Below are 21,848 nucleotides of genomic sequence, written 5' to 3' on the forward strand. Positions count from 1 at the left end.
GTAGGATTTATTATTCTTAACCACAGCCAGACAGGGAAATAAAGTATATCTTAATAACTGTGCTTTTAAACATCACAAAAATAAATGAACAAACAAACAAACAAAAAACACCACACCCACAAAAAGAACAAAATCATGTTCACCTGAAAACATTAGGTGTCTGAATGAATATTTTGCACCCAGGATGCACTGAATACTGACATAAAGCATCCATTCTGCTCAAGAGTATGGTTATGGGAAAAGGAAGAGTAAAGGCATTTTAATCTTTAGTACTGATACCTGTGCCAAAAGGATTAAGATCTTTGCTCTGACCTCATCTTTTCCTTCCAGATTTCTTCACCCTTCCAACATCTGGTGGTGCAGATGACTTAAGGAAACATTTCTACCCTGCATTTCATCCTTAGAAACAAAAGGTCTAGGGTAACCCTTAACAAAGGTTTATTTTGACATTTCTTTCACTTATTTCTTTTTTGCTTTCTTGTCTTCAGCCTTCCTTAAAAATGTAATTCCTATTTCTGTCACAGCATCACCCCGCAGCCTGTCCTGCAGGAAGGTCACTTCTGCTGCCAAGTGTACCTAGGAAGAAGCAAAGAAGCACTCAGTTTGTCTCCTTCCTCTGGTGTAACAGCATTTTCATCTCTCTCCTACCACAAGGGGACCCTCTTTTACAGGTTTTGTAAAAAACAGATTTCCTGATTTTTAAAAACCTATTTCCAGACCAAATTAATAGAAAAGAAGCCTACATACACTAGAATTAGTGCATGTTAATCATCATTCCAGTGCTTTGCTTTGCTTTGAGAACTGAAGATCTGTACTTGATTTTGAGATCACAAAATTTCCTGATCACATACTTAAGTTATTAATACTTTTGTTAATTGGTCAGATATCACATATATATAACATACTATGATTCTGAGATTGATTTACAGAAATAATGCTTACACAACTTTCACTTCCTTGAAACATAAGACATGTGACAAATCATATACTCATTAACAAAAACACAGTACAGCCCAAATGTATCGTCCAGTAAATGGCACAGAAACTCTACAGCTCAGTGACATTCAGATTATGGACTTTGTGTATTCTTTTGTAAAAGCCTTGAATGATTTGGGATGTCATCCAGTATACTTCTGATTATTTGCTTTTTATGTTCTCTGCATCCGCATTCTGTTCTCTCTTTCACATGATGCTGCGGTTTTATTGCTGTGACATGAGAAATTTTTATTGATCCTCACACATCAGGGATGGAAAGGATCCGGGATGTTTTTACCAATATTATCTATGCAGAAAAAATGAAATAGGACTAAGGAACATGCGGCAAGTCCAGCACAGCAGTCTGGCTCCCCCTATTTTTTGTTAGCTAGCTCCTTTTCCCACCAGCACTCAAAGGAGCCCAACTGAGACTGTGTTTAGTGAGCCAGCCTGTGTGCTTCTTTACCTCATGATCAGACTGACCCTTTCAATTTCAGTTTAGACATTAAATCTCAGAAATAAATTTAATACTAGTAAGCTTCCTTCAGTTATCTGAGCAAGAGGTCTAACATTCCTGCACCTCTGCATGTTAATAAAGAATGGAGAAAATGGATGTGTGCTTCCTTACCATTTCCAAGGCACCTCGAATCACTCCGCAGAGGAGGTTGCAGTAGCAAAGGGATGCTCGCTCCGCTGGCAGCTCCTCCACAAAGTCCACTAATGGGTTTTTGTCCAGGATTAAGGAGAATTCATTTCCTGCAGCACTACTGCAGCTCACACTGGGGGTGACCCCCAAGTACATCTTGAAAGCCACCTGCAAAAGGAGGATACTCAGCCACTTGAATCTGTTGGGCACAAACCAGAGGAGAAACTTTAGAATACAACATTCTGCAGACTAATTTTGCTCCAGGAAAGCAAGGGTAAGGAGCAGTTAGTCTTGAGATCATACTGGATTCTTCTGTGTTGTATTTTAATCACAAATTCAGAGCTATGTGATACTTTAGAGAAGTACACTGTAAGGCTGCTTGTTCTTTCCTTGAAGTTCCCACATTTACAGCCCCATAACAACAGTTGTATTGTAATCCCTCATGCTTTCACAGTGTCGTTATGCTCTTCTGGAGCTATTAGCTCTATACTGGGCTCTATGTTGCTCTACATTGCCAGCAACTCTGATAATCACTGCTCAGGAATTCCTGCAACTGGTAATTGTGTTTACTCAGTTCTCCATGTGCAGCCAAAATAAATAAATAAATGAATAAATAAATAAATGTAACTACAACTGGAACAAAAGAAGAAAGAGTAAAACTACTGGGATGTATTTGATAACAGGGTGGGATTTGCATCTCTGCCTCTACTGGTTAGTATTACTTTAAATATGCAACATCTGCTCTGCTGGTGGAGAGGTCCCATATGCATGCATTTTTACTGAGATCACTGTGCGACCCAGGCGGTGTTGAAACACCAGGTTCATAGCAGCTGTTCTGTCTGTGGAGAGCTCTCCTGCAACACACAGCCACAGGCAGCTCCAGCTGAAGCTAAGTTTTGTTTTGTTTTTTTGCCTCTTTGGTGAGTATTGGACATGGATGGTTTTCGAACAATCCTGAAATTCTTTATGAACCGGAGAACTGCTATTGGCTACAGCGTTATGGCTCTGCTGACACTTGGAAGTGAACGTGCATTTTCTCTTGTAGCTTTCAGATGCCCCTGCAGCAATGAAAACTTCAAGTATGGTTTGGCTTTTCTCTTCTCCCCAGCTTTACTTTTGTTTGTTTTTGGATATTTCCTGAATAATAAGACCTGGAAGCTCTTTACAGGCTGCTGGGTGAACCCCAGAAAAATATTCCCCAAAGGGAATATCTGCCATTTCTTCATCATCTTTGGACAAATCACTTTAAATGCTCTGATAGCCCCAGTGATGTGGCTTTCTGTGGCTTTGCTCAACGGGACTTTTTATGAATGCGCCATGAGTGGCTTGAGAAATCCTGCCTACTTAGATGCAATTTGCCACAACAAATCTGTGAAGTGCTTTGAGGAGCTGTACAAGGTGTCCTGTGACAAAAGCACCATGCCCTTTTCAGAGAGTGAAGAACTCAAGCTAACACTGCAGGCACACTCCCAGGTAAGAAAAACAAGAAAGAAGATATTGAAGTTTTCAATACTGTTGTGAATCATCTATGGAAGGTGCTAAAGTAAAACCATTGGCTTCACATAAAGTTTTGTCATGATGTAGCCCTGTTAAATTCAGTAATTGATATTTTAATTCTGCTTGAACAACAACATGTCTCTGGAGAGGGGGGGGAGAGGGGGGGCATGGATTCCACTGTAGTAAGGATCGGTAAAGTCAGACAGTTTAAAAATGTCTTTCTGAAAGAAGAGAGCTCTGAAGAACAGCACTGGACTGTTTAGGAGTCCAGATCAACAGGTATCACTCTATCTGAAGGGTTTGTTACACTACAAATCCATATAACAATCATCTCCTATTATCATATCATTTATGTCTTTATATGTACCGTAAGGAAATCTTAGATCGTAAGCTGTAGGAAAATACTGAAAAATCAGATTTGTGACTCACTGTCTAGATAATTTGTTTCTGTTTGCATTTCTCAAGTTTATGATGCTAGATGAAAGCACCTTTTTGTCCTGCTTGGAAGAAGAAAGAAACACTAAAATAAAACAAGAGAATGCAAGGCTGAAATTACATGCTGCTGTACTTGTGCATTACAGTTGCTTTCATTGTCTTGCAATGTAAATAAATTTAGAGATGAAAAGCCAAAACAAAGGAAAGGAGAAAAAAATGGTATAGAAAATGATGGAAATATTATTGTCAGCATATGTCAGGAAGCATTCTGTGGAGCCAGTAAGTTTTTATTAGATGATTGTGCTCATCTGGAAACATTTCCTATCTGAGAGCTGTTCTTATTTCCATTTCCTCAGGCAAATAGGAAGAGATAATAGGAGACCACAGAGTGAGCAGAAAATGCATAAAATAATTCAAAATCATTCTTCCAAAATAGTCCCTAAAAATAATAGTTAGCCAGACTTCCCCATTCCCCCAGGGAAAATTCCCATGTTTCCATTGGCTAAATACAAATATTTACCAGGAGTTATTATTCGAACATCTAACATCTATTCAAGAGTTTCCATGAGGCAGATTGCAGCTTTTTGTGTCGTCCCCATTAAGACAGTGCATGGGAAATCAGTTCAAATTCATATTGGTTTCTGAAAGTTAAATGATTTATTCCACACTGGAATTTGTCCCTTCATTTGGAAACAAGCATGTTTTGCAAATCTTACACATCATAGTGGAAAAGGCAGGTGAAGCTGCTGGCAATGACAGTGGCATTAGGCAAGAAAAACCTGCATCCACACCTCTGCTCTCCTTAAAGGAGATCATCCCACAAAAACAGTTGTTCACATATCTTTTTCCACCCTTATTCCTTGCTATAAACATGGAAGTTGCTCTTTCCCTTAAAAAATTCTCAACACTATTTGGTAAAACTCAGAAGTAGCTACAAAGAACTTGAGGGATGCTGAAAAAAAATAAAAATTAGAGGGATCTCTGAAATATGGCAACTATTTCTAAACAGTGTGTAAGAGAGTTGTGCTCTGTTTCAGTGCCAAGGCAGACCTGCTGATGGGCATGTAATTTCCTTTTTCTCTTGCTCTCTCCAGCCACAGAACTGAGCAAGAACATTTAAAAACAGTTTTGGAATGAAAAATAATTTTCCTCTACAAAGGGCTGATCTATCAAAGTAAAAAAAAATTCACAGGAATGGGTTAGATTTTAGTGAATCCCCTAGAAAAAAGAAATGAAACAGACCAGGAAGAATTTATGTCAAGATTTTAATGTTAAAACATATATTTTGTTGACAAATGCCAGTCAACAAATGAAAATTGGGAAGATGTGTCCATGGTAGTTTTCCTAGAAGAGCAGCAGACCCACTGTACAAAGCACAATCACTCTGACAGACATTCTTAAATAGTGTTTGCACTTTAACCTAAGACCTGTTTCTTTTGTTTTCCCAGATTTTAGGCTGGTGTGTGATAGTGGCTATGGCTCTTTTCTCCCTGCTAACCACTTGCTGTGTCAGCTGCCAGTCGAAAGTCAGCCATCTCCAGCTGAAGTTCTGGAAGGTGTATGCTGAGAAAGAGAAAGAGCACCTGGAGCAGACCTTTGAGCTGTATGCCACCAAGCTGAGCGAGAGAAACCTGAAGAGCTTTTTTGAGAACAGGAAGCCAGAAGTTATGCCCCTGCCAGCTTTTCAGGCATGGGAAGATGCTTCCCAGCTCTACACTTTCAGCAGTAGCAAACAACATTACAGCACAATTCACAGGCTAGTAGAAGAAGGCCAGAAAGAAGTCAGTGAGGAAAGAGAGACAACATATGACTTCGTAGACAGAAGGGAAATACCATAGATCACATGTATCTTCAATCTTTTTCTACTTCACTAATATAGCATACTTCTATCTTCTTTTATTTACCTTTTTTTTTTTTCACTGTGTCTCTTTTCTTCATGATCACATTCCCTCCCTGTTTCATACTTGCAATTTATTTTATTTTTTGATGAAATGAAATTACTTCTCAACAACATTGAAAAGACTGCAGTCCTCACAAGCACTTCAGGCTCACGCCATACTGATATAATTGTCTTCAGATCAAGAGACAACAGCAAAAAGGATTGAATAATGACTTTTGAGAGGGCTTGAACAATATCCTATGTAAAAGATGCTACAGCACAACTGTCCTATGTAAATCAAATGGCTATCATAAAGCAATGCGATTTGAAATGGGTGAACACAATAATAGAAGTGTGTTGCTTTCTGACAGTCCACAGAAAGTAAAAGTTTTGCTACCAGATCATTTCCAGTTACAGGAAGTTTTGAGGCACGGAGATGTTTGGCTTCTTGGGTCATCTCAGTGTCTTTGTTCTCCTGTTGCATGTAGAACACCACAGATGGTCTCCTTGATAACCTGTCCTCCTTATCCCTGGGATGTCTTTGGGGGACACTGAGCAGTGATTTCACTTCACACTGAGATACCAGGTAATTACTGGGACAAATCTTACAGTCAAAATTTTAGGTACCAATAATTTTGAAGGGCATTTCTAATGCTGCATAGAACCACCAATGAATACTAGGCCTGCAGCCAACATAAGATAGAGGGCTTGGAAGACAGTTCCATGTTTTAAGATGAGAGGAATGATTTTCATATTTTTTGACATCCTAGGAAATGGTGATTTTGTCTGGAGCCAGAGATGCGAACAGGTCAGCCAGGTGGGGCACAGTCCCTGCTGTGGATAAGGCTTCTCACTCCATAGACATCTGCTTCATCTCACACACATTGTGGAATGCACAACATGGTTCTCACATAGGGTACCTTAGCCTTTGCAAATGCTGTATAGAAGAGGCATCACATTTCTGCCAAGTTCCTCTCCCTGAAATGACTTGGCAGGCTTTTATGCAGGATTTTACTGCCAGGCTCCCTGAGTCTGCAAAGAATCATAGCTTTTCACAGCTCTAACCAGGCTCTTATCAACAAAACAATATGCATTACCCAGCTCTTCATATACTCAGTGTGTTTCTTGAGGAAAAAAAAGGAAAAATCTATCTGCATTTACAGACCATTAATTTTTTAATGTAGATAATTCCACTATCTACTGAGACTTATTTTTTTCCTGCATATTAAAAAGTTTTTTTGCTCTTTGAGTAGAAGTTTCACTGTTTTGTTTTGTTTTTTTCATCCCAGCTGCCTCACTTTGCAGCAGACTTAGGTTATGTTACGCACCTCAATGTACGTGCTGCAGCTGAAAGCCTAGAGGCAAACCTGCCAAAATGAAAGTCATGACAGCAAGCAGGTCTGGCAACAGTGAGACAGACCTGCAGGTTGCCACAGAACTATGGCCTTTCACTTCACTAAATTCATGGCAGAAAATAACCAGAGCATGTGTGAAGCTCTGAGTATGTGTGATTAGAACAGACAGGAAGGATGCTGTTTGTAAAAGCCCATATCACAGGTCTGATCTCACCCAGAAAACTATTCACAAACTAAGCTTTATTTGTGTAATGGCAGGGGGTTTGGAACTGGATGGTCCTTAAGATCCCTTCTTACTATAGCTATTCTGTGATTCTGTGATTCCCTTTGATTTGTTCTCTTTATTTATTTTCTTCTGACATTCGTACAATCAGCCTCATACTGATCCTGTAGGATTTTGTATCCTGCAGAAGATGAAGATCTTTATTATACACAGTTTAAAAGGAGAAACAAAACTTCACTCAGTCCTTCCAAACGAATCAAATGCTTGCTTTTAATTCAGAAAAATCATTTCTATTCCTCTGCTAAATTTTCCTTCCCAAAGCTGTCTGTCTACCTCACCAACAGCAAAGAAACCCAGAGCAAGCAAGGATGAAACAGAGTGCACTAAGTAGATTAAAAAGCTGATATGTGAATATAAGGAACAAGTTGGGTTGGCATAACGATGGGTTCTCTACTGTTCAGTAAGATCTGGGACACAAAGGTTAAAGCATGTGAAGAAGAGGAGGGAAAGGTGGGAGAACCAAGTGGACATTTTTTCTTCCACAGGAGGTGGAAGAGGAGCACTCCCCTCACTCTCCCTTTGCTGCCTGCTTTCAGGTGATTTGTACTGAGAGTGTGAGGAGATGCTGGCTGCAGCTATCAGTTCTCTGTTCTGGTCTGCTGAGAGCAGGATGCACTTAACAGCCCTATGTCATGAAAGATCTGATGGTTTTGGCTAGCCAGCTGCAGGGGGGCTCCAGAGGGCTGCTTCTTCTGCATTCCCTTTTCCCTGTCCCTCATAGCATGGTCTCTACCTTGGAAGTACAGCTGCTGAATTCCGAGTACTATGACAAGTGCCTGGTTGGAGCCTCAGCACCTCACTGAACTTTGTTCCCAGGGCGGTGTTATTATAGCTCTTCTCTACTTCCAAAATGTCTGTGATTTAATGCAATTGCCATGTGGTTCTTGGAATACTTCTATCAAAACAAACAAAAATAAAATACAGTTTGACCTATTTTTTTTTTTTCAGCTAGAATCTGATTTTGGCAAATTTAACTCTAGTCCTAAATCAGCTATCACAAAAAGCTGTTTTGTATCAACACTGTCACAGAATTAAAGTTAAGCAGCTGCCACAGAAGATCATTTTCAATACTATCAAGAACAAAGTGACCAAAAAAATAAGCAGAATTGACATTTTCTCTCCGAAAACTTAGATTTTGTATTAACTCTGATGCCTGTCAAATGAGTCTACAAATAAACAGGAAGCATCTGGTCTCTTTCTATTCTACATTCAGTATTCCAACTTACTCGCTTCTTCCCATCAGTGAGAACCCACTTTTCTCAGTTAATTTATCTTACCTCTTTTTCTGCTATCTGCTGCTCAATTTCTAAGCCTTACTTACAAGGACTATGACTAGTTAAATGTGCTAGGCCCTCATATGGTTTTGATTTAGTTTCATCTGGGCTTTGAATTATGGTATGACAAATCTTTCAAAATTCTGTTGTTAAAATTTCTGGTGCAAAAGATGACTTACATGGAAACTATGCAGATTCAGCAGCTGCTTTGCAGTGTAATAGAGCACAAAATGAAGGCAAAATTGAAAATTATATAGTGTAAATTTTTTAACTGTCTCAGTAATATAAGTAATTAAGTAATTCATGTGCATACTTAAGTAATTCAACAATTAAATAAGAAATGAACTTTTATTATATTATTATATAACTTTTTTAATCCAGGCTGCCTGGAGAGAAACTCTTTTAAAAACTATCATGCACAGCTTCCCTAGGAGTAGAACAAAGGCCTCTCAGTCTTTCTTTGGGACTCCAAAAGAGAGAGAAGTTAAATAAATAAACCATTTCAAAAGTTACATTTACAAATTTGCCTTATTTCCATCTGTATGAAATGGAATATAAAAGAATATATGTTTAGATGAATATATAGGCTCATCATCAAAATGAGCCTATATGAAGAAAAACAAGCAGAACTGTTTCTTGAAAACGTACTTGCAACTCTATGGGACTATATGTTGCTTAACATCAAACAAGAAATCTATGCACTCAGCATTTAAAGTGTACCACAACCTTCTTTCAGATTCTCATACTGCAGCCAATCTTTCTTCAACAACATGACTAAAGCTCAGTCAGATTTTGATGTAGAGTAATGAAAAGCAGTTAGGAGGCCACTAACTTCTCAGCTCCTAATACTATTGGAGACCATTTCCTACAACTCTACAAAGCATTGTGTGCATAAGTAGTGCCACAAAGTAAGTGATAACATATTCTTAAAAAACCATAAAATCAGATGACATATCAAGAAGATTAATCAAGAACATTAATTGATCTACTTAGAAGGGGAAAGGCAGCCAAAGTAACTTTATGCTGGAATAGCGCAAAGTGCAAGGTATTGAACTTGGATTGAAACAATCCTTGATATGTGTGCAGACTGTGAGAACTCATTGAGAGCAGGACTTGGGGGTCCCGATTGATGAAAAACTGGACATGAGCCATCAGTATGCTCTTGAAGCCTGAGAAAAGCAATGGTATCCTGGGCTGCATCAAAAGATGAGTAGCCATCAGGGCTGGGAGGTGACTGATCCCCTCACCTCTGCCCTTGAGAAGCTCAGCTGGGAGTACTGTGTCCATGCCTGGGGCCCCAACACAAAGATGATCCTGTTGGAGCAGGTCAAGAGGAGAGCCACAAAGATTAACAGAACCTCTCTTATGAAGACAAGCAATGTGAGCTGGGCTTGTTTAGCTTGGGGAAGAGAAGGCTCTGAGGAGACTTCACTGAGGCCTTCCAGTATGTAAAGTGAGCTTATAATCAGGAGGGAGACTGACTTTTTATCTCACCTAAAAGTGACAGGAGAGGGGGAATGTCTTTAAACCAAAAGAGAGTAGATATAGGTTAAATATTAGGAATATTTTTTTTCACTCAGAGGTTGGTGAGGCACTGGCACAGGCTGCCCAGAGAAGTTGTGGATGCCCTGTCCCTGGAGGTGTTCAAGACCAGGTTAGATGGGACCCTGGGAAGCCTGATCTGGTGGCTGGCAGTGAAGTTGCAGGGGGCTGAAACTACATGACCTTCTAGAACTATTTCAATCCAAGTCATTCTGTGATTCATTTGCCAATATAGAGACGCTTCATGCAGCAGGACCCCAGTGGGAAAGGGAATCTCATCTATTCCCCTGCAGTTCTGGCTTTGGAGGACAACATGGTTGGAGTCCCAGCCCTCGTGGCCCTGTGCTATAGAAGGTGACATAATTCCAGGATCAGATCTAAACATGGAGTTGTTTAGTCTTTACATTTTTATTTTTGTTTTAAGCAGATCAATGATGCTAGAGTTCTGAGGAAGGATGAAGTAAACTTTTACTTTATAGAATTATAGAGGAAAATTATCATCCCTGTTTCAAAAGCTATCCTCTGTTATACTTAGAAACAAATTTTGATTCCAATGTTATATGTTACTTCTTCAGCTGAGCTTTGCTCTTGGTATTATTCCTCAGTTGGTTTCCATTTTCTTACACCAATTTGCTTGCCAGTGAGCATAAAGACTGGCTTCAGGTGGTCTGTTTGGTCTATGCACAGTCACAGCGTCAATACAAGGAGCCAGAGAGCAACATGTGAACTCATGTGGAAAGACCTAGCTTGGCTGATCGCCAACAGTAAATCCCAGGCTCTGCAGTCTGAATCACTATATGAAGTTTTAAGCCCCCAGTCACAGAAAATGAATACTTTAGGTATACATCTCCTCAACTATTTATTTACTAGTATGACGAGCTGGCTTTGTATTCCTCACTGTATGCTTTCTCTTTTATTTCATCTCTGCATTTACACGGAAGCTTTATTCAGTGAACACCCATGGCGTGACCTTACAGACTTCTTTTTTCTTTGAAGGACTGACTGTAGGATAGCAGCTATGTCTACAGGTGTTTGGTCTTAAGTACTTTAACTGCTTAACAGCCTTACTTTAACCTTTTAACTGTTTTTACCCTATATATACATTCTGAAGAATTAGTGGAGTAAAACTTTTCAGCATTTTTTTCCTTGTTTAGAACACTGTTACTGAAGAGTTAAAGAGAACATGTAAAAAGCTGTTGCAACTTTGTTGAACCAGCAACTTTAACAGTTATTTTCTGGGTCACTTGCATATGTTTTGTTGGTATATGTGTCAGACAAATGCACTTGAATGTTGGTTCAAGAACATTTTGCCAAATAAATGTATTAATATATTCCATCTCCTATTTTGCCTAGGAAAGGATATACTCTTTACACGGAACTCCCCTTTTAGTTTGCTAAAAATAAATTTTCAAGAGACTTTGAGCTTTAAAGTTTGTCCCAGTCTTTCTGAGCAAAATAAGTGTCCCTTGAAGTACCAAAAGGGTAACAGTGTATTTTTCCTTAATTTCTCCCTGCATTTTGTTTCTGAATCTCCTTTACTGGACAACGATGATTCAGTTATACTACAGCAATTTACAAAAGGAAACAACAAGGAAATGCAAGAATCAGCAAACCAGATACCTACCATGTATATGAACACGCAGAGAAAACAAAGAACATACATCAGCTGAAGAAGAACATAAAAGTGAACAAAGATGTGATTTCGCAGACTGGCATCATTCTTCTAATGAGACAGCATGTTTTAATACTGTGATTGAAATGTTGCTTGCCTTCCATTTTTCATTCAACTTCCCTCAGCACCTCCAATGAATCCTCTACCCTGGCTCAGGTTTGCCTAAGAACGAGCTTTGTTGTATATCATCTTGATTTGAGCTTCCATGACATGCTTTACTTCAGGACAAAATTAAGTACCCCCTAAATTCCACTATGTAATTGGATCTGACTGACTTTTAGTAACGTCACCTGCTTTCACTTTAAACTTTGGCACATGTGGTGTGTGTGCATGTGTGCATGTACGGTGAGCTACTTTTTCAGCCAAGATGTCCTATGTCTATTTCTGTCATAGCTGTCCATTCCCATGCAACAAGCACTTTGAAATGATAATACAAATTTTGTCCCTCCATTAGAGTCAGAGGTAACTTAGGTATTTCTGACATGGTGTGTCATGGTTTCACATGGATGTGAGCAGGATAATATCCACGTATTACTACTCAGATGCACTTTGACATAAGAAATGTCTGTGCTACTAGCACGCACATATTCACTGTGTAGACAGCCTGATTTTTCACAGCTCTGCAGTCAACATCACATTTAGCTGATGGTAACTTTTAATTATTCTCAAAAAGTATGCCAGACATACTTCCATCTCCCAAAACAAGTCCATGGAAATGAATCTCAGCTCAATTAGTTCATGTCCTAATCTCTCCATTTCAGCAAATGACCACTTAGCTAACAGTTCTTTATTATAAAGGGTGATTAATTTTTCTGACTGGGAAAGCTTGGGTGTATCTTCACTGGCAACACTGAAAATGATTAAAGACAAAAGGAATCATGATCAGTGATCTGGGCATGCTTAGGTCTGAGCCAAGGCAAGACATCCTATGGATTTCTCTTCAAGCTTCCCCAGGACTTACCCTAGTGCCAAAGCTGTGTCTTAAGAAACCTCCCTACTGCCACGCAGTTTCCTCCTAGATCTTCTTGTCTGCCAGTAATGTGTAAGGTTACTCAGTGAGAGGGAAATTTCCATCAAGGTGGGTAGAAGTACCTACACTGATTTTTTTTGTTTGCTTGTTTTATCTTAAGATCTGTGACTCTCCCCCCATTGAGTCTTCATTTTGCAGAAAATTCATCAGCTTCTTCATAATTTTACCTAAGCAAACTACAGATATGCTGAAGTTCATATGGCAGGAATAAGAATATTGAATTTTAAGAAGTGTTATGAGTTGATTGACTCATATAAGTTCCTAGAAAATAAAAACTGAGAGAATATACAGTTTGAAGACTAGCAAAACTGACATGCTGTTCATCAGATTCTGTGGAAATAGTAGAAGAAATAAACTTAAGCAGCAGTAAACAAAGATAAATATTTAACTGTTCTAATGAAAAACACCACACAGGCTAGTAGAAAAGACTGGATTCATAGAAGGATTTAATATTAGCTTATAAGCATATGTAAGCTTATATTAAGCTACTGCTTAATGAATGACCTTAAGGTCAGTTTAGGTTAGGGATCAGCAACCTCTCACAGCTTGTATTCCACAGTCTCTGATACCAAAGACTTAGACAATGTAGTTGGTGTGTAAAGAGCAGAAAGGATAGACTATCTTTGTGTAAAACTTTGTAGCAGGTGAGATAAGTAGGCCTAAGCAAGAAAAAATAGGAGGGCCTGGGCAAGAACAGGATACAAAGGTTTAGAGAGTCTGGTGTGCATGCTGCAGAATAATGTGGGTAGCAAACAAGCAGAATACAAAACAAGCCAGAATACCTTGACTTTGCTGGCTGGGATAAACATCTACTGGCTGAAGTACTGAAACTAGATGGTGCAAGTTTTGCAGTGTATTAATATATGTATTAGAATTCTTGAAATAGGTGGAATCTTCGTGGCAAGTGTTTGAATACTGATTTGTTGAATGTATATAATGTGTGCTTTAGCTCCGATATATGCATGCCAGAAAAGAGATCCCCCGTGCACCCAGAGCTGCAATAAAGTAATGTCAGCTTTCTAAACTATCATTTGGTTTGGGGAGCTTTATATCTGGATTTTGGTGACATCTCTGTCCTCAACTCAGATACAAAACTACTACCAGCATGAATCAATACTGTGGTCCTGATGACCCAGTAGCAAACTTACCATTACCATAACCAACTGCAAAATTCTTATCTCATTAAGCATCACACTTTTCGTTCTATGTTTTGGTGCTTTAGGGACTGATATCTTCTCTCAAGAAACTCTGTGAGCTAGTAAGCTGAAGTGAAATTGTAGATAAAAGCTATATTTCACACAAGTGAAGCATGGGTGTGACTGTAGAGATAAGACAATCCTCACATAGCAGAAAATGCAAGTAACACTGTTATGGAGAAAACTGATAAAGTAGAGCTAGGACAACTGAGGATAACAAAGCTCTAAAGAACATAGATCTCAATTACCTGTGCAATCATGTCTGCCGTTTCAGAATAACTGCGACACCGTTTCACATCTGAATGAGCTAAAAAATCATCTATCAGTCTTATGCCAATGCCGTATCCCCTAAGGGGAGAACAAAGAGAGTTAACATTCAAAAAGGGATAGCTTTCCCACCTATCATCCTCCTAATCTGTTTTGTGAGCTTTCTCCATTACAAAACAAAAACAAACAAACAAATAAAACCAACAAAAAAGACATTCTTCTAAATGAATGGTTTTAAGGACATCAGACTTTGTAGTCTAGATTTTTCTTTCTGACATATTTTACAACACAGCAGGACATAGTTCATGTAGTTGTATAGGGAACTATATTCCTTTAAGCATGATATCCCCAGCAAGCAAAGCACAATGTGAATGTTGTCTACATACATGTGCATATGTGTATTTGCATATATGAGAAATCATGTGAATGAGCATAATATACAAAATATAAAATGATATACAAGTGAAGGCTGATTGACACTCTTCTGTCACTAAAGGATAACATAGGACAGGATTTCTCCATTCCTGTGCAATCCTCAGAGTTTATGTCACACCACCTCTGTGGAAAAGAACAAAGCAACAGTCCCTTTCAGTCACAGCACTTGTACATGCATTGGCATGGACTTCAGCAAATATCTGTTTCCTTTATCCTCTTATCCTTTCATCTCTGTCTTCATTCTTCCTTCACAATCCCCTCTTTAACACATTTTCTCCCTTCATCTAATGGTTGCAGAATGAATCCAGAAATGGATATTTAATATACAGTTTCAGTGCACCACTGCCTTTATTTTCTATTTAAAATGCTGCAAGTTCAGAGAAATTAGGTTAAAAAAGGACAGAATTTAATGAAATTTTTCATTAAACAAAAATTAATTCCTAGCTCCTATGTGTTAACAGACATCAGTAGTCACACAGAGTGAATAATAAATATTATCGCTTCAATCATTTTTTGGAGCAAAAACCAGAGTTTATGCAATTAACAGAAATGTCACCAAAAAAAATCTGAAAAAACTCAGAAATTATTTTAGGGATCTTCACATGTTCATGCATGTGGATATTTTTATTTCTTCCTATATGCCAGGGGCCTTACACCTTCAAGAAGACAGGCTGCAGTCAGTGGAACTTCTTACTGGTTTTGTAACACATCTTTGACAAGAAGCCAAAGAGTGATCTGATGTTCAGTGTGATGACAAGACGGAATGTGGCATTTGGCAGCATGAGGTTCAAAACTGCAGCATGTTATGCATCAGAAAATGATGAAATTTTTATCACGTAAGTATCAATATCAATTAAGTTGGTAAATAAGTAATCAGAAGTTAGCAAGGCATGCATTAGTGACTCACAAATTTTCAAATTTTATGCATTAGGTCTGCAAAGTTAAAATAATAAATTTACAAGCAGCAATTTGGCAACTATACAGTGAAAAACTTTCATCTCACTACAGATTGTGTAGGTTCACTTTCCCATCTGTTACAGATCTGCTGATCTACAATATTTCCTCCCAAAGTGGGGCTGTTTCTATTGTCACAGTAGTAAAACTTTTCATATTGCAGCAATAAAATCTGTCAATATTTTGTCAAGTCTTTCTATTTAGTGAGAAAGATAAAAAGATTTTATAGAAACAGGTGTAAGAACAAACCCACAAGGAGCAAAATACATCTATGCACCTTTCAAAAATAGCCTTCCCTAATTTCTACCATAGCATCAGAAATAAGTCTGCTTTTGTGGTCTTGTTTTGTTTGTCTATCCTTTTTTTCTCAATGTATGATTTCTATTAGAGCTGAATGAGGGATTCAAATCAAATAACTATTTGAGGGACGTTGTCTCTTCACAGTTTGTGAACAAATTTCTTTTCTTTATTAGATCAATGATATTTTACTAACTTCCATGGACAACTATTGGACTATCGCCTCATTGTAACCTTTTAAGAGTGAGCATTCATAATCCAGTAGAGCACCCAAGCGAGAGATCTGAATTATACCCCTCAAGGAAGGGTGTTAACTATAGAAGTCTATTGACTGGATCACCTAAAACAAATTCCTACAACTTTGCAGTATTATTACTTCTCAGTGTCCAAGTCAGAAAACCACCTTAGGTGAGGGGAAGTCAAAAGAAGGCTGTGAACAGTGGATACATAAAAGCACTGTTTAACACGCTGCCAGAGAACTTGTTGATGTCCCATCTCTGGATGTGTTCAAGGCCAGGTTGGATGAGTCCCTGGGTAATCTGATCTGGTGCCTGATTTAGTGGCTAACAACCCTGCCAACAACAGGGGATTGAAACTAAAATGATCTTTGAGATCAATCCCAACTCAAGCCATTTTATGATTCTATGTTAACTTGGAAACACCTGTGAAAAGCAAAAAACTTGAGTAGTTTGAAATGACATGTATGTGAAGGAGTGGAAGAGTTAATGTGGAAGCTGAAAATTAGTACATGGAAATAGATGAAATTTAGAAGCCTGTTTTATTAATTAGCTTATCAAAGATTTAACAAAGAACAAGTAAGAACAATCAAAAAATCCTGATTCTTTTCTTCTGAAGTTTAAAGATAACTGCTCATCATAATTCACAAATTAATGTTGTTTCTATTGACAGAATATTTAACTTTACACACAGGTTGCCCGTAATCCTTGACAGTGCTGGAACCCATAAGACAGCAGGTAAAAAGCTGAATGGTAATATATAGGTGATAAAACTGCATTATCAAGGAGGCAGAATACTTAATACAGTACTTACATTTTGTCTAAACAGCTGTTAACATCTTCGTCTTTTTCATAGTCCTTACACAGCTGGGCTACCAAAGCCCCATATGTGAGCACAAAAAGTTCTCTGCTCTGCAAGAGAAAGTTAGAAATTGAAAATGAAACAAATTATAATCAAAATGTTCACTGTTCTGTGTTGTTGTTTGGCTGGTTTTTTTTTTAGCTGCTACTATATTAAAACAAACATTTACAAATACCATTTACATTAATAAAGAAGCTTCCGTCCACTGACATGTAATCACAGAAATCTGTGATTTAACCGTGGCAGAGGCTGACTTGATCATCACTTGAGTGTGTACAGGGATTTTTATTTTTTTTTTTTGTCTGAAAAAACATTTATTGAAATATAGCTAATTTCATCAGATACATTTTTGCATTTAATTGCAGGAAGAATATATGAGGAACTGAGCTATTAGTCCTATTATATTAGTTTTATAATTAAAAAAAAAAAAAAAAGTGTACAGTAAATTCCAGTTCTTTCACAAAAATATGATTGGTCTGACTCAGATCATCAGCTGATTTCCTTCCAAAAAGATAAGTAAATATAAAAAGTATTAGCTCAGAATAATGGAAAATTTCTGTAATTCAGCACAAGTATAAAGAATAACATTAAACAAAGAAGAAAAGAATCGATACTATTGACATTTCTTCTTCTTCACAAGTCTTTACAAGTAATCAGAAAACACCCCAAGTTGGACGGGATCCACAAGGACCACAGAGTTCAACTTCTGACTCCGCACAGAGCCACTCTAACTTATTGTTAATACCAGCTCTCCAAATACCCAGACAGATACATTGTGATAATACTTTCATCACACATAAGCAAGCAAATAGGCAATGCTGCTAGTGTGGCCTGCTTTTGAAGTTTCGTATCCTGTCAAACAGAGGTTAAAAGCCTGTAGTTTCTGAAAAAGACTTGATTACCTAGGTTTGGAAACACTGATTTCTTTTAAAGGATTTGTCTGCATTAGGAAATGTAACATCAGTTATCTAACATCATAACTAAGTTAATTTTAACCCATATTTGATAAATATACAGATTTATGTTTTTCCCTTCATTTAGCAAGTGTGTCCCCCTTTTCCAAAGTATTCTTAGGCAAATTTTCTGGCCCAGATTTATGACCATCATTTGCTTATACAGTTCCTCTGCAGGCAGGTATTGTTGGCAGGAGTGTGCTGACTGGAATGGTGTGTCCGGTTCTGGGCTCCCCAATACAAAAAAGACAGGGATCTCTGGAAAGATTATAAAGAGCACTTTTCTTATGAGGAAAGGCTGAGAACATGGGTGTGTTTAGCCCTGAGAAAAGAAGACTGAGAGGGGATCTGATCAATGTCTATAAATATCTAAGGTGCAGGAGGCAAAGGGATGAGGCCAGATTCTTTTCACTGGTGTGTGGTGATAGGACAAGGGGAAATGTCCACAGAGCATAGAAATTTCCTCACAAATATGTGTAAAAGCTTCTTCACGGTAAGGTTGACAGAGCACTGGAACAGGCTGCCCAGAGTGGCTGTGGAGTCTCCTTTTCTGGAGATATTCAAGACCCACCTGGACGCCTACCTGTGGGACCTGGTGTAGGGAGCCTGCTTTGGCAGGGGGGGTGGACTTGATGATCTCTGAAGGTCCCTTCCAACCCCTACAATACTGTGATTCTGTGACCAGTCTGAATGACTACACATAATGTCACCAAAATTATCTGAATTGTTTTCAACAAACTGCTGGACATTACTTACAGTAGGTGTTCACAGCAGAAAAATTACATCAACTGCTCCATCACTCAGTTGCTACCAGAATATTGTGACTGAAGGATAAATTCTTCTACATGGCACATGGTGCTGGACATGGTTTCAGGCACAGAAATGCTCTTATTTGATTGACATGACTAAGATATACTCACTTGTGATTTGAGGAATGTGGAGAACTGCCCAGACCTATATGAAAGCACTTATTATTTTCTACAATATAATGAAAGTGCATTAGGGTGTCTATTAGAAAAACAAGAGGATTTTTCCCTGAAATAATTTTTTACATACAGACATATACATATATACATGCATATGTACATATATACAGAAAATTTGTATTTCTAAACTTTCAGTTCCAGAACATAAAGATCATTGTACACCATGTGATCTGCAGAGAAAGGGAATGAATTGCTATGTAAATGTTAGTATTGCAATAATTAAAGAAGTATAGGGGAAAAAATGCCACAGGTTCATGAAATTCTTTTTTTTTTTTTTTTTTTAATTTTTTTAATGAACACCAAAATGAAGTAAAAACAATGTGATGTTCTGAAATGTAAATGCAATTTAAAGGAAAATATAAATCACATTGACAGGAATGAGTTTCACAGCCAACTCAGATGAAATATTGGCCTATGGCTTGCTTTCCTCAGTCCTGCCATACCAAATATTCTCTTTTTGAAGTGGCTCCAAAGGGTAACTGAGTATACTGGATTGATGTCTGGTTTTCCTGTCTCCTCACAACATTCCTTTTCTTAATTTGTAATGAGAGAGTAGGCAATTGAAAGCAGTCACCTAAAATTTAGGTGGTTAACATTAAACAAAACAAATCCTGTACTTGATGTGAATGATTTAGTAATCACAGAATCACAGAATGACCCGGGTTGGTAGGGACCTCAAGGATCATGTAGTTCCAACCCCCGACTGGCTAAAGCACAGGTAACCATTATGAAAAGACAACGTCTGAGTTTCTCAGTACAGAAGATGTAGTTGGTATGGCTCCGTCTCATGAGCAAGACTGGAGATGGGCAAAGATTACAGCCACCTGTCAAAGGAATATATAGAAAGCACTCAGGAAGCACTGAGATCCTTAGCTGTTCACTGATCTGGAATAAAGTTATCTTCCCTTCTCACCTAGGTCATGATCCTACTGGATCACATCTATGGCACTCCTGAACTGACTGTGTCTAGTTGACGTAGTAGCTGGTCTGTAGACCTGAGAGACTAGGTTGACTGTCATTAAATTCTTGGACAGAAATTAATACATAGAAGTGCTGCAAGCCTGTGGCATGTGGGCATATAAGAAGTGCTTTTTATTTATAGTCAGTAAAAAAAATAATAGTAAATGCCAATGAAAACAATGGAACAGGAAGAATAGCTTGGCAGAAAAACCTTTTCTTGCTCCCACTGCATCAACAGCTTGAAGTTTAATAAATGTTTCCATTTTAATGTCACTTGCCAAAATGTTAAGTGGTGTGGAACTGTATCTTAAAGTCACCTTGGTGATAACTCCTGTTTACAATAGCATTACACACTTCGGCAAATTCTCATTAAAAATTTTTTAATGCATTAAGTGGACATTATACAGATTCTGTATTGTTCTAGTCTCAACAGGTCAGTGTTGCAGTAAGACAAATGCCTTAGAGAAACATAAGCATAGTGTAACAACATAATTGACATCATTGGCCACTCTTTCAGTCTATTGGAGAAAGAACCTATTTGTCTGACATTTTTTTTCCATGAACTAATGTAAGTTTATTATATATATGTGTGTGTGTGTGTGTGTATAATATATAAATATATAATTATATAATAATTATAATAATAATTATATATATATATAATATATATATATTTCCCCAGTGTAGACCTTTGTCATCTGCTAATTCTTTTCTTTTCAAGAACAGCTGCAATAATGTCTTGGAGGATTCAGGAACTTTTCCACTGCCCTTATACATCAAAACTCACAATTAACACCAAGAAAGCCCTGAGGCTCTAAGTTCTTGAAGAAAGATGTGGGCAGAACTGAACATCCAGACACAAAACAGATTTCATTTTGCACTTAATCTAATGACTACATAAACACAGAGGCACATAAACTCATCCGACATTTCTATTTTTGACCCTAAAGCTCTCTGAAATACTTAAGTCTTCTGCTTCTGAATATACTCCAGACTCAATAATTTTGTGTCCACGTCTTTCTAAGCCTACTTAGGTCTTCAGAATCAAGGATGAATTAAAATAATAATAATAATAATAATAATAATAATAATAATAATAATAAGTCAAGCCCCTAATAAGACAGTAACTTTGTATATAATTATTTATTAGCAACCTCATCTCTTTAGTTTGTTATACAGGTGTGTCACACACTTCTAGGCACATTTTCTCTTCAAGACACAGTACTATTATTTCCGCATTACTTTGTTGTTAGGTTTTGTTGTTGCTGTTTTTGTTTGCTTGTTGGCTGGAGGGACAAAGAGGGTGGGAGATTATTTGTGGCAAAATATTCTTTAACAGTTACAAATTTTCAACAGTAGAGATTCTGAGGAAACTTAGTGCTTGCAGTGTTTAACAACCACAAGCCCAAAGTTCCCCAAAAGAATGATTTTCTTCCACTACACACACTCTTAGTACATAGGATTTCCTAACAGACTATCCGATCTAAAGCAAAAGTAAGTGCCTCACCTTACATAATATTTGCTATAATGAATCCATAGGACATTTAGATCAATTGTTCCTGATGTGGAGACACATTCTGAATGTAATCTAAAGTGTAGAAATCCTCATCTGAGAGCTCAGAGGTCAGCTCACTCGTGGCAAATGCTGAGGCTAGAAGCAAGCAAGTATAGAAGAGATATCTGGCAGAGACTTCCTAAATTTACTGCCTCCAGTGGGGTACAAAAGACCACCCTCCTGATCCCTGCAACAAGAACAGTCCATTGTACTCTGGGCAGCAAGCCTCTGCTCTAATACTGGCAAACTCACCTCCATCCCTTCTGTACTTTCAAGCTGTTCAGAAATATGTCTGTACAAAACACATCAGTACAATAATAGCTCATTCCTTCTCCATGCACTACTATTTCAGTTGCATATAGCAAAAACGTCTTACTATTTTGTGGCTGTCCTGCTTTCTTCCCGGAGGCCGTGACATGTTGCTTGTGTAAAGCTTGACGTATGTTTCAGGTTATATTGTTTCTTCTTCAAAGAGCATTTTCTTTTTCCCTCTCCTAAAGGTCTCTCTTCAGCCTTTTGCATGAGATACACTCACTGCAGTCTATAGTGCTTCTGATGC

General features: G+C 38.0%; 2 protein-coding genes across 2 annotated transcripts; one reads left to right on the forward strand and one right to left on the reverse strand.

Annotated features, from left to right (window-relative positions):
• On the reverse strand, nt 1–21,809 carry TRAPPC3L (trafficking protein particle complex subunit 3L). The gene is made up of 5 exons (XM_072333086.1): nt 21,666–21,809; nt 16,788–16,885; nt 14,033–14,132; nt 1,604–1,789; nt 1–576 (listed from the first exon to the last, which is right to left on the reverse strand). The coding sequence occupies exons 1-5, from the start codon at nt 21,705–21,707 to the stop codon at nt 460–462; spliced, it is 543 nt and encodes a 180-aa protein (XP_072189187.1). The 5' UTR covers nt 21,708–21,809; the 3' UTR covers nt 1–459.
• Nucleotides 2,555–5,391, forward strand: CALHM5 (calcium homeostasis modulator family member 5). The gene is made up of 2 exons (XM_072333440.1): nt 2,555–3,094; nt 5,002–5,391. The coding sequence occupies exons 1-2, from the start codon at nt 2,555–2,557 to the stop codon at nt 5,389–5,391; spliced, it is 930 nt and encodes a 309-aa protein (XP_072189541.1).
• Nucleotides 21,810–21,848: the final 39 nt, after the last annotated feature.

This window comes from Excalfactoria chinensis, chromosome 3, assembly GCF_039878825.1.
Source record: "Excalfactoria chinensis isolate bCotChi1 chromosome 3, bCotChi1.hap2, whole genome shotgun sequence".
Taxonomy (NCBI): Eukaryota; Metazoa; Chordata; class Aves; order Galliformes; family Phasianidae; genus Excalfactoria; species Excalfactoria chinensis.